The sequence below is a fragment of the Ixodes scapularis genome, unplaced genomic scaffold (genome assembly GCF_016920785.2).
Source record: "Ixodes scapularis isolate PalLabHiFi unplaced genomic scaffold, ASM1692078v2 PGA_scaffold5__190_contigs__length_132052651, whole genome shotgun sequence".
NCBI classification, from domain to species: Eukaryota; Metazoa; Arthropoda; class Arachnida; order Ixodida; family Ixodidae; genus Ixodes; species Ixodes scapularis.
Window position 1 is genome coordinate 100,651,462 of NW_024609880.1, and position 12,595 is coordinate 100,664,056.

At 43.8% G+C, this 12,595-nt stretch overlaps 1 protein-coding gene across 4 annotated transcripts in view; it reads right to left on the reverse strand.

Moving 5' to 3' along the window:
• Window positions 1-3,771: 3,771 nt before the first annotated feature.
• The window catches only part of LOC8033629 (transcriptional coactivator YAP1), a 164,958-nt gene continuing 156,134 nt past the window's right edge, over window positions 3,772-12,595 (reverse strand). For 2 of the 4 annotated variants that reach the window (XM_042294150.1, XM_042294149.1), the window contains exons 5-8: window positions 10,385-10,411; window positions 8,805-9,039; window positions 7,673-7,779; window positions 3,772-7,206 (exon numbers count right to left, since the gene is read on the reverse strand). In XM_042294150.1, the coding sequence (XP_042150084.1) occupies window positions 7,126-7,206; window positions 7,673-7,779; window positions 8,805-9,039; window positions 10,385-10,411 (450 nt within the window). In that variant the 3' untranslated portion in view covers window positions 3,772-7,125. The remainder of the gene's footprint in view (window positions 7,207-7,672; window positions 7,780-8,804; window positions 9,040-10,384; window positions 10,412-12,595) is intronic. The other 2 variants (XM_042294152.1, XM_042294151.1) reach the window with 1 other exon arrangement.

The following is a 12,595-nucleotide window of genomic DNA, read 5'->3' on the forward strand; positions in this document are numbered from 1 at the left end:
TTCTTGAAATATGGAATGCATTACAGTAGGTACAGTGGTTTTTGAGCTTCTCTTCACTAAAAATTCTAAGAAATAAAAGTGTAGGTATTTTATAAGACTGAGTGTCTATCAAGAATTTGAAATATGCATTCTGTTCACTTGCCTAGTTTAGTGGCCAAGCATTCATTGAAAGCTCATTTTTTTATTTATTGGGAGGGCAAACCTGTTCTAAAGTTAAAAGGCAGCTGAAGAGATTCTTGAAGAAAACGAGTTAGTGGTTAATTCTCGAGTATTCTTATCCCGTAAATGAACCTCTTGATAAAATTAACATTTTATTGTCATGATCTGTCTGGGGGCATGCCGAAGCGGAGCATTCCAAGGACTTGCATGAGACCCCCTAATACGTAGTGAAAAGGAACTTATGTCTCGCCACAGTGACATCGAACAACAATATAGCGAACTAACGTCTGAATGCTCCGGATCGGTTTCCGTCTTCAAATTTTTTTCCAACCACCTTTAAAGCAGAGCTTCGGAGTCAATTTGAACACTGAACCTAAAGCAGGAGGTACGTTCCCCCAAAAATGTTTAAATAATTTTTATTCATATAAATACAATATAACTGAAACCAAGCCTGCAACTTTACTGGTCCACCATCTTGAGCCTGTTTCGCCCAGCGTCGGAAGCAGTGGGAAATATTGGACTAGGACTCATCAAGCTTATCTTAGTCGAGCAATGACCAGCAAAGGTTTTCACCACAAGATTTCGGAGGATTCGCCGTTCGCATTTGATACGCCGGCATTGCCTCCAAGGAGACCTTCCGTGGGGTCCCCTTGGACCCCACGGTAGGGGCTGCATTTGCGATCTGCCTACATCTGGACCCAAACTCCGCTTTGAAGCAGAATGGCATGGAAGGTTTCATTTGCTAACAAGGTGTGAACTGTTTTTTGGAACGACATGAACGCTGGGAGCCAGCGTTCGTGCTGGACTGCTCGGACCCAGTTCCGTCGAAGAGACTTCTCGATCGGAAACCAATAGGTCACTGTGCTGCATTTCTTTGTGGCGTTAATGTGCCCCCCACCCACCCGCCCCCTTCATCGCACGCCGCAAACAGCCTAAACCAGACGCATTTTGCAAAACAGACGCTATTACTACAACGCAGAACGCCGCGGAGTAGACAGCGTTGTCTGCTCGGATACATTTGACGTCACCAGTGCGCCTGTTCATTGTTGCCAGTAGAGCAGCAGCAAGTGATCCAGGGGTCTACGTGTAAACTTCAAAATTTATTTCTTGGAAAAGGAAATAAATATTTTGATTAAATATTTCGTAGACATAACCATGGGTGGATATTTATTTAGTAAATATGGTAAAAGTTTTATAAAAATCAATGACCGTCAATATTTTGCCGGAGCTCCCATTTAAACAGGCTTCCTACCAAGACTTTCTTGAAAAGAATCCAAAGATTGTCAGTAAGTGGTTTTCATTGAGAGGCTCAGCCTTTTCTTAAAGGGACACTGACACCCCCCAAAATATTTTTTTAATTTTTTGCCAGGCGCTTCATTATGGTGTCGGAGGACTACCCAATTAATATTTTGCAACAGAGTAGCGTATTTTTTTTAATAAAGCCAAAAGACGCAACTGTTCGAAACCGAAACCGAAACCCGACGGAGGTCGGAGAAGTGGAGAGAAGAGAGTGAGTAGCGGAAGTCACGTGGCTACACCCGACCGTGCGTTTTTTTTTTTTTTTTTTTTCTCCTTCCCGTAGCAGACGACATGCGGCGTACCGGAACTGTTCACCGAGCGATTCTTTTGCAGTTATGTATGTTCCGCTCGTTGTTCTGTACTCCAAGATGAGTTGTTTTGTACATTGAGGAGTTGGAGATGAGTAGTGAGTGCCCGTGGTGAATTTTGATCGGCTCCAAAAAGAATACACCCAAGATGTTGCGTGAAGAGCTGGCTCACATGCCCTGCGTCCGAAACAGAAGTGGCATTGTGCGACAGAGTTTCCGAAAGATCAAAGGGATCGGGACCAATGGCTGGCTGCAATTCCTGTAGACCATTTACGGGCACCTTGGAAAGCGGACGCTACCTGATTTATATGCTCCTTGCATTTTGTGGAAAGTGATTACATTGAGTTCGCAGGTGTCAAAAAGGAAATCCCGTATCATTTAATTCAGCGACGTGTCGTCCACAACATTTGTTTCTTAGTTTTTGTTTCTTCAGTGATAATTGTTTAAAAAGAAAAAGAAATGTAGACATCAAAAAATATTTAAAAAAAAGAAAAAAAAAAAAGGTTTAACAGGGGATCGAACCCGGTCCTACCGCGTGTGAAGCGGACGTCTTTCCCACTGAGCTACTGGGGCATACCGAATCGGCAGAATCTCTTTCCTTAGTAATAATTCAGCCGATAAACTAAGTTGGAATGTTTGCTGCCAATTTTCCTTTAGCAAAAGCACTCCCGGGTCGAAGTCGGGATGCACCGCGCATTGGCGACATTCTCACGTAGTAAAGAAATCGTACGCGTGCATACTCAACTCGAAGTAGACACGTCGTGCTTGACGTTTGCGCGAGCGATGTCTTCAGCCACGAGAAGGGAGCGACGGCTCGGCGACATCTTCGTGCAAATCGGCTTGGTGATCGAGCGTGTCGTACGGGATGAATACCAGTTCTTTTGATCAGTCCCAAATTTCTCTTTTAAAGGCAGACAAAATTCGCCGGTACCGCGAACGACAGTTCTGAAATAGAGGTCCCACGCCCGTCGTCCGCTGCCATCGCCGTCCCTGCGAGTCCCACGATACGCGAAGCGAAGCACGCACAGATTGCTTCCGGTTGTCTGTGGAACTTTTTTTCAATCAACGTATTTGCAGCTTTTTAGAAGCCACAAAAAATGGGTTTCATATTTTTTTCTATTTTTAATATCGAGTGTGTGCCTTCAGTTACCCAAGACTTTGATTAAATTTGGTGGTCGCATCGATACCTTAGAAAACGGCCCGTGACCGCGGAAAAGAGAGTGAGCGAGACTCGAACCGGCCAGTTCTTGGTCGGCGGTTTTCGGGCGGAAAGAAACCGAATTTCGAGCCCCAAATTCTGTTCTGGGTAGTTGAGCTCTCATATGTCACGTACAACTAAAAACCTCGGCGAGCATAAATACCCTGTCAGTGTCCCTTTAAGGATCCTGGAACCATATGTACCCACTATTTAACAAGCAATAGTGCTTTAAAGGAAATATACTTTTGTCAATGAGGAGCTGTTCTCGCACAGCTTTCAATTTCTTTCCATTTGATTTTCGGGTTTCATGCCTTGCTGGTTTCTATCGCTTTTTGACATCACAATATATGAAGTAGTAACATTTCTTAAGGTGAAAGCCTCGTATGCCCCATAACGCGAAATGGCATCGGCGTTGTGTCCGAAAGATGGCCATAAAAATACATCAAGCACGTGCCGCTCAAGGTCAAAGCGAATGCGCCTCAGAAATAAGACGCAAAGAAAAGCACAGCAACACAGATGCCTCGTCACAGAAGCCGTGAAGCCCGCGGGGACACTGGGTTGGGGCAGTGGGGGAGCGTGATGTCACCACCAGGGCACCATGTTCAAAATGTCCGCTTTGGACTTATCTGTGCTCATTGGTGTGTTTCGTGCGATAGACTGAGGCGACCGCGCAGACTCTAATGCGTTCGTATTCCTACATGTAAGCAGTCTTAGGTGACCTCGTGTAATTTCCCTCCGCTAGTATAAACTGTTGTCTTTGGGTGTCCTGTGAATGCTACTTTTCATGCAGAAAACAAGCACAGGTAATGAACTGGTTTAAACATTAATCATTTATTTACATGATTCACAGCCAACACAAGAGAAAATACAAACAATGGCAAATATCCGAGAAATTAAGTAAACCCTCTTTATGTACATTTCCTTTCAGGACGTAAAAGAAATTAGCTATATTGGGCAGATTGAAAGGGGATTTCAAGGGAAAAAAAATGCAATTCATTAATCATTACCCAAAACCAGTGAGAATTAAAATACACATACAATATACATACACAGGGAGGCATATCACAACAAAAGTTTCTCTCGCGGTAAACCAACGGGCACGCAGGTGCAGAACCAGTCTGCCATCCAAAAACAATTAATGCTAGCCGTTCACTTCCTTATTTTGCACAGCCAAAAGTAATTGCTTTTTTTTTTATCTCGCATAGTATTGCCCCATTGAAAAAAATTGCACTGGCATCATGGGTAGTATCGTCTCAAAATTCAAAATCATGCAACACTTTTGTTTTATTGGTAACAAACTTTCGTTAACAGCTGCGAAAGAGACTGCACTGCAAATTCTTGTCGGCACCTGCAGAGGAAGGTAAAAAAAAAATGGGTGGCTCGCAAGTTGCGTGCAAAGTGCCGAGTGACAAGAAGGGCAGTCTCGCACCGCAAGCTAAGCAGCTCGCAATGCAAAAAAAAAAAAAAAATCTCGTAAAAGGGAAGAAGGAATGGCCATACTTTTTCACGGGGAAACCATGTTCACCTAGCAAATACTGCGTCAACAAGAAGGGTGCACCGAAAGTCTGCCTTTCCTCAGCACCCGGCAGGTTTGCAGTCCCGCCACACCCCGATTGGCATGTTTTGTACTCTTATCACAACCATAAACGAATAAATTTCGGCAAGTTCAAGCAGGCCATCCTTCGTCCCTTTCTTGCGATGCGCAATCAGCTGCTGCTTCTACGCTAGAGGCTGCTTGCTCTCCAAAAAGCAGTCACGAGGCATGATTGTGGGAGCAAAAACAGGGCACAAGCGTTTTGGGCAATGTAGCAATCACGCGACACAAAAACGTTTTCTGCCACGTGCAAACTGGGGTCAAACCTTTCTCTGAGGGTAACCATCTTGGTTACCCTCAGGGCCGAAAACAAACACGGTGAAATGGTATTGCGTGAGCCAAGAAGGCTGCCAAAAAAAAATTCAATCAACCGAGTTCGATTAAAATAAAAAAGAAGCGAGAACGAGAAAAACCCGTCTTGGCGTCGTCGGACAATTACAAAAAGTGGAGTCCAGACTTTCTGAAAAACGTCTTTTTGCGTGGATCCTCGCTGAATCCCTAAGGCACTGACTCTTCTTTTTATTACCTTCTTTGCATAGCAAAACACCTATGGCTGTGTAAATGCAGCTACAACAACATCTGTACAGTAGGAAAGAGATGTGTACAAAGAAACGCCCGAGAAGATAGCATCTGCCTTACACACGTTTGGCACTCGAGAGCATTCCTCACGTGATACGTACGAAAGCCAAAAAGCATGAGACAATCTTTTTTCCCATGTAGCAGTTACAAAATACTTTCTCTACGATGTTTTGGATGAACGATGGTCACAGTGGGGAGTTTTACGGTAGCCTGAATTCTCAGCTGTCCCCACGTCTCCGATGTAGAATGAAAAACACAAACAGTCACTTCATCTCTTTTTCTTCCCCTGCACTCTTCACATGCGGTTATGGAAGATAGCTGCAGTATAATCCCACTTAAGTGAACTTCAGTGTGGCTCAGGAAATGGTTGGCCAAAAGAAAATTTCACAACAGTAAATTGTAGCGGAGAATAAAAATCCGCGAGCGATTCCAAAACAGTCCATTTATCAAACATTGTCCACCGAGGCAGGGATCGTTCAAGTGAGATATACTGCAGTTACTTCTGTTGTTGGCAGAACCATGGTTAGCACCGACAAGCATCTCTTAGAACGAGGCTGCGACAGCAGAAATACACTTGCATTTTTTAAGAAACGCAAAATGACAACAAAGCTAAATGAGAGTAACATACTGTCTTTTTTTTTTTTTTTAGTTCCAAAATCAAACCCACAAGTACTAAAAAAAGTATATTAAAAGGCACAATGAATATAGGAGCCTCAAGACAAAAAAAAAAAAAAAAAAAGGTAAAAAGGTACAGAAATAAAAACAAAATCGGAAAATGTAGTTCCGAAACGCTCAAACTGCACGAGTCGCTCTGTGCGGCGAAACCCTAATAATATGTAGTCTCGAGGGCAAAATCAATCTGCGTATTATAAACTTGAGACTGCGCACAGACATTCGTTTCTGAGACTGAAGCTGGGGTGGTAACCATAGGTTCTGGCAACAAGGCCCACAACTGCAGTCAGCAGACAGCTTCACAAGGCAGAGGAGCTATTTGTGGATGGAATGGACACTGATAGCATCAGTCATGCAGCTACTCAATATACAAGCTACTCAAATGAAACAATAGAGAAGAAAAAAAAAACGAGGGCTGAGGGGGGGGGGGGGGGGGGGGGGGGAGGGGAGTAAAACAAGATAACAGAAGGGAACATGTCCCAGGAGAGATTGAGACAAACAGTTTAAGGCACTTTGTTATTGCTCAGCATTAAGAACAATAATAACAATGGCAAAAAAAGTGTTACATTTGCACAAGAAAAGAGGAACAACATCAATATATTGCTCCTATCAAAGAAGAGAGAGAGGAGTGGGAAGAAAAACAGTTTGCTTCATTAGCCCCATGTCTCAACTTGCTCACGGCAGTAGAGCCGTCGCAATGACCGAGAACAGGGCGCATAAAAGCAAGTTAAAATCTTACTTTTACTCTTTCTACAAAATGCAAGGCACAGTGTTTAGCAGAACACCCTCCAACACCTCTCCCTTACAACTACGGTACCACAAAAAAAACAAAAAGCACTTGTAAAATCTGGCACTTTTTACGTTGCACAATCTTGATCTAGGCGTGCCCAGTGTCGTTTAAAAGATTAAGGCACAAGTTACGGCAAAAATAGCAGCACGCTTGCGCTGCCCGACAATACTTCTGGTTAAGATGGACGGCATGGACGTCTGCTGCTCGTTTGTTTTCCTCGCAGCACATGTAAAACTTAGCTGCATTACACATTAAAAAAAAGAGCTGTCGGAGCTCATTCTATTTCCTTGTATATACGTTTCGACGAAAGTGGCCCTACCGAGCCAGCTCCCCGTCTTCTTGTTGCGGTGCGTAGTGGCCATTTACGCTGGGGTGGAGTAGTTGGGAAGGGTGTTCGAGCTTCACCTTACGCACTCGTCTTGTTGCGATGGAGCACTTCACTCGCAGTCCCAGCTGGCTAACGTGGAAAAGGGGGAGGGGTGAAGGGAGGGAGGACTTGGCAAAGTGGGCAGGGGCCCCGAGCTCCTTAGAGCCACGTCAGGACGCTGTCCTTGCTGGACGTTAACAAGGCCTCCATGTCCGAGAGAAGGTCCCCCTGAAGTTCCTCCTGCCGAGCGAGGGAATACAAATCTTTGGAATGTAGGACCAGGACTGGGACTGACAGCAGAAAAGGCTCGGAAATAATCAGGATGAAGGTAGCTCAACTGAGACGTGAACATCTTTACCTCTTTGACAGAGACCTGTCTGGTTTGGGATAAGTTGACCAAGATTTGAAGTTCTAACAAAAATTATAGATTAAAAAAAAAAAAGGGATACAAGGATTTCACTTTTTATTAAAACTTTGGTTAGAGTCTCAAACCTTTGTCGGAGTAGCTCAATGTTTTCTGTGACATTTCACCAGCCAAAAGGTCGATTTCAAAGCATTCCAAAATATTACTATTTTAGGCAGTCAAAATCCATGCAAACAGTTTTGTAACATACACTCAAGGAACAAGAAGCAGGGTTGTAAATAAAGGAGGCGTTATTATGTGGCAGAGCTACCGAATAAGACCATATCAAATTGTCTTTCTCACCTGTAAGCTAGGAACCAGGTCATCCGAGTCCATGTTCTCGGTGCCCATGTCAATGCCCGTGCCCTGAAGTCCGTCTAAGCTCAACTCACTGTTCTGATGGCTCGGGTCTGCGGGACAAAAGAGGCACGTCAATCCAAACAGCAGCGGCAATAATGTCCAGAGGCTGAAATCCGTACAGGCGAAGGTACCTTAATAATTCTACTGCCGGCTCTCCACTTGTGGCTCTACTCCAGCTGCTACTCTAGCCTAAAGGAGTGCTTCCCTTATGTGGGTTCACGGGCGCCTCAGCCCAACCGAAAAGTTCTGAGAGAACGCCCACCCGTTGTGGAGAGATAATGAGAGAAACAGGGTAGGCGACATTTCGAGGAGCAGAGCGGTAAAAACTTTTTTAGAGAAGGGAAATCAACACAAATGATATCACTCCTACAACAAATAGGAAGTTGCAATGATCTAACAATATGAGCTGCAGTCTGTTGACCCCATTTCATTTCAGCCAAAGTTGGAATGCAGCCAACGCTACGAGCCAATGGCACCAATCAAACGGCATCAAAAGTGCAAGGTCGCGGCATTCGCCGTTTTTTCGTGCACATGCAGATGCACATGCAAGCTAAACCGAACAAGTGCAGACACTGCTCCGTGACCTTGCACTTTTGGTGCGTGCATCTGAATTTGCGTTATTTGTTTTTTAATATTATTTAGGAACACTGCCAATCTCACGAGGAGATTCTTGCAGGTGGTTTACAATGCAAAAAAATAACAAATACAGAAAAAATTACAACATAGGCAAAAACATTCAGACAAAATTGAGAAAAATACAACAAGAAAAGATACAATAACAAACTAAATGAGACTCGAAACAAACATCTCCACGGACTCCCGGTCAACTATGTCTGCTAGTCCTTGTCTCCGCTCTTATTCACAGCAAGGCACAGTATGAGTACATTCTAACGAGTAGTTTTAACACCATTTCTTTTACTGCAGAGCATAGAAACAGACTTCCAGTGGGTCTCTGGAAGTGATTGGCAATCCATTTGTGGGCAGAGGGTGAATCAATGAATAGACTGTGTTTCTCGGCGCAAAAGCTGCTAAGGTTGTACAGCGACCACACCACGAAAGAGAGCAGGAAGCTCACCGTCGTTGAGGCCAGCGTCGATGCTGTCATCCATGCTGGAGAGGAAGTCCTCCGGGGTGTGGGGCAGCGAGTAGTTGGGCCCCAGGCCCAGGCCGCTGTCGGCGCTCTCCTGGCGCGAATGGAAGTCCCCTCCCAGGAAGGGGTCGGTCGTGGGCCCCACTCCACCGTCGCTGGTGGGGGGCGAGGTCGGGCTCGGCAGGATCTCTTCGGTCAGGTTTCGTCTCAGGAGCATCTCCTGCGGTGGGCCGGCCACAATGAGTCTCTGCCAAACCATCAACTATTCAATCCTAGTCTTGTCACCTGTGCCCAAAACCATGCACCCAGAACGAGCTCCACACGAGATCCTGTCGCTAAACGCTCGTTTATGCTTTGACATCGCCAACGACATCGCGTTGGCGAAAACCGCTCTCCACGATCTGGCATCCAACACAACCGACGCAACAAGTGGTGTTCGGCGCACCATGACCGTGCCGACGCAGAGGCAGAACATGTTCTGTTTCTGCGCTGGCTGCCAGACCAGGATGCATCACATGCCCTCCCTCCCGATAAAATGGACGACGGTCGGCGAGCTTTTCACAGAACACTCTGTGCGTGGTCCTCCGACGGCGCATGGCAGTGTGTGGCATCAAACAAGTTTGATTAAGCGGGGTCAAATTTCTGACTGATGTGACTTAGCCAACGTAACACGTCCGACATTGATCACTGCACACTGACTCGCCGAAAATGATGGACTATAAATGAGCCTTCAGTTCGATTAATGGAGGGTTGTCATTGTCAAAACATCCAAAATGGGGACGAAGTTGGATATAACTGCTCCCGAATGCCTACAATATACTTTCACTAGGCATTTAGTTTGTCACATCCATTTGAGAAGGTATTAGCATGTCTAAAAGCACTGAACAGATGAGCTTATTAGTCTTAAATATTACTCGAGTTTATTCAACACACTCCTACAAACTAATATCATGTGACAGCACTGGGAATAAAAGATTAGATGCTGGTAAGCTTTAGAATTTCAGCACCTATCTACTATAAAAGAAATTTGAACAGTATTGGAATGCAGTTATTCAACATTCATTGAACACCAGATACAGACATACAGATATAATCTGATAGAAAAAAAAATCTCTCGTGAGATAAACTGAAGGACCCTGAAATTAGCTTTAAAGAATTCAAGGTTTATGAACCAAGCATTAGCTGCATTCACAAAAAAAATGTTCCCTAGTAACTAGTTTCAGGAACTTTATTTTCATAGTGTGAAAGAAAAATGTAGCTTCCTTGATAGCATGATACAAACAAGTCCAAATCTTTGCACAACACTTTGCAAATCTGCCATGCCACACAAGCTCTAGAAAATAGAGTACTTATGTAGAGCTCCAGTATTTTGACACGGAATATTGACAGGAGCTCAGGTGCTCTTGGCATGCCGTTAACCGACGAGCAAAAGCAGCAGTTAAACATAGGGACCCAAAACAGTCAGCCCACCCTGTTCCGGGAATGTTTGCAGCAACACAAAACAAGACAACAATTCAAGCATTAGGTCAGCGGACAACAAAGGGTGAAGATGCACATTCACTCACATTACGGGGGTTTCCAAGGAATGCCGTCTGCAAAGAGCAACAAAAAAAGCGAAGTTTAAGTGATCCTGCCTATCACATTTCGTGTGACACAGTCGAGTATGATTGCGGCACCCAGCATACAAACAGAAGCGCAAGCAAGGGCAGGTTGAGCAAAACGGAGCAGAGGATCGGGATGCATAAATTTTGTAAAATATGCAAGAATTTCTCATATGTCCGTAGCTTAGCTTTGTCAGTACCACTGAAGGTGGCACTTCAAGGGTAGCCATGGCAACTAAGAGTGAGGGTAAAAGTAAAGAAGGGAGCATATTATACCTCCTTTCGATTGCCTTGTACAAACATGTGCGACATACAGGGTACATGCTCTTCACCTTCTGCACCTTGGCAGACCATCTACACGCTGTATAAATATCCTTACAACCCAATTTTTTTTTTTCTGCATCACTTTTTTATATGAAATAGCGGTTTAAATAATATTTTCTGTTTTGCCAGTGTCATATAACACCAGATAAACTGGAAAGTAGCAAATATATAGCTAGGGCTCATGTCGAGACAACCTGATAATGTTCGTTTGACAGGTTTTACTTTTGGGCGTAAAATTTTCATCAATGCTTTCTTCCTTTGCTGGATCGCCGGATGTGTTTGCATGATTCAAGCTGGTTCAGTGCCCGAATCCTTTGATTATATCAATAATCTCGGTCACTGCTCAATTTGCACGGCCTTAATTAAGTTCAAACTAGTTTAGGTTCCCCTATGTTTACAAGCTAGGTAGCAACTTGCCCAGTGGCCACATACTTCCTGGCATTTCCTTTTCTTAGCTACAGAACAAAAAGCAAGCCTGCACTATAAGCAAAAATGAAAGGACTTTGCTGGTGCTCTTTTCAGTGCCACCCCTTCTCCCTAGATGTTCTTCTGGAGTTATGACATCATTTGTTCTGGTAACCCTGTTGCACTCCAACTGTTTCGACACCATTCACCCAGAATTTGCTCCACTTTCACTTTACCAAAGCCCCCAGCACCCATAATCCCGTTTTCATTTTGTTGACTCATGCTTTTTCAAAGGTATGATATGAGCCTTGAAGATGGTTGTGTTACTAGAATGCAAACCTATAATTACTGCCGAAATGAGTAAAGAATCATGCCAGAGGACACAAAGCATACATATTGTGGAGGCTGAAATGTGAAACTCAAAGCTTCGTGCCCCAGTGAAGGACTGGGGATTGGTTTAGGGCACTCAAAAAACTTGAACATTTTGCCAACTCTGGAATGTACAAAGTGCCTACCACAGACAGTTTTTGTTTTTGTTAAGTTGATAGGCGGCTTCGTTGGGCAATGAACCCACTCACTAGGCATCCATGCGCCTATGAAGTCGCCAAGGCAACACTCAACAACTGATGCATAGGGCCCTTTGTTCTTGTGTTTTATATACCTTTTTAAATCGGGAGGTAAAAATTGGGTATTTTCCAAGCTCGTAGTAGGGGAGAAATCTTTTTTCTTTTCTGGAAACTTTTGTAATTCAGGTTTTCAGGTGTACATATAAAAATTAATGACAATATTTAACAATAAAAATCGGTTTTAATAATGAAATGTCTTTGTTTACATGAACAAGTCATTAACATGCAAATAATTGGACTAAAATGTGTTATATAGAAGCTCAGTTGGTCATTTCAATTTTCAGCAAATTTTTCTCGACATACATAATCTGCATGCGCAGCATTTCTGTCCCGATAGTAGACCTGTCCAGTCTCCCGACATATCTTAGCTGAGAGAATGTTTTCTTAACATCAAAGCTTCTGCTTGTGAAGCACGCAACGCCAGCGCAGCACTCAGTAGTCTGGGGTAGGGCTCTCTTAGTGAAATTTCCCTTGCTAAAATTTGAAATAACTTTTTACAGGAAGTATTACTCTAATATATTTTGCATTGCTTCTGTTATGCATGGTTTCAAAAAGTTTTGTTAATGAACTCCACACTTTTTCAATGCAAAAAACAAGGGGAAATTGGTAACATTTTTGTTTCTAATCCAGAGAAAACTTGGGCTTAACCAGATTTTCAAAAAACATGATTGGGGTGTAAATAAAGGAAAATATTGGCTTTTACCCCAAAACTAAGGGTCCCATTGGTGCACATTTTTGCACAAACTTGCATTGCTCTTCCTATCGCATCTCTGTTCTGTCATGCACGGCCTGTATCAATATGCTTTGTCTCAAATGCGCA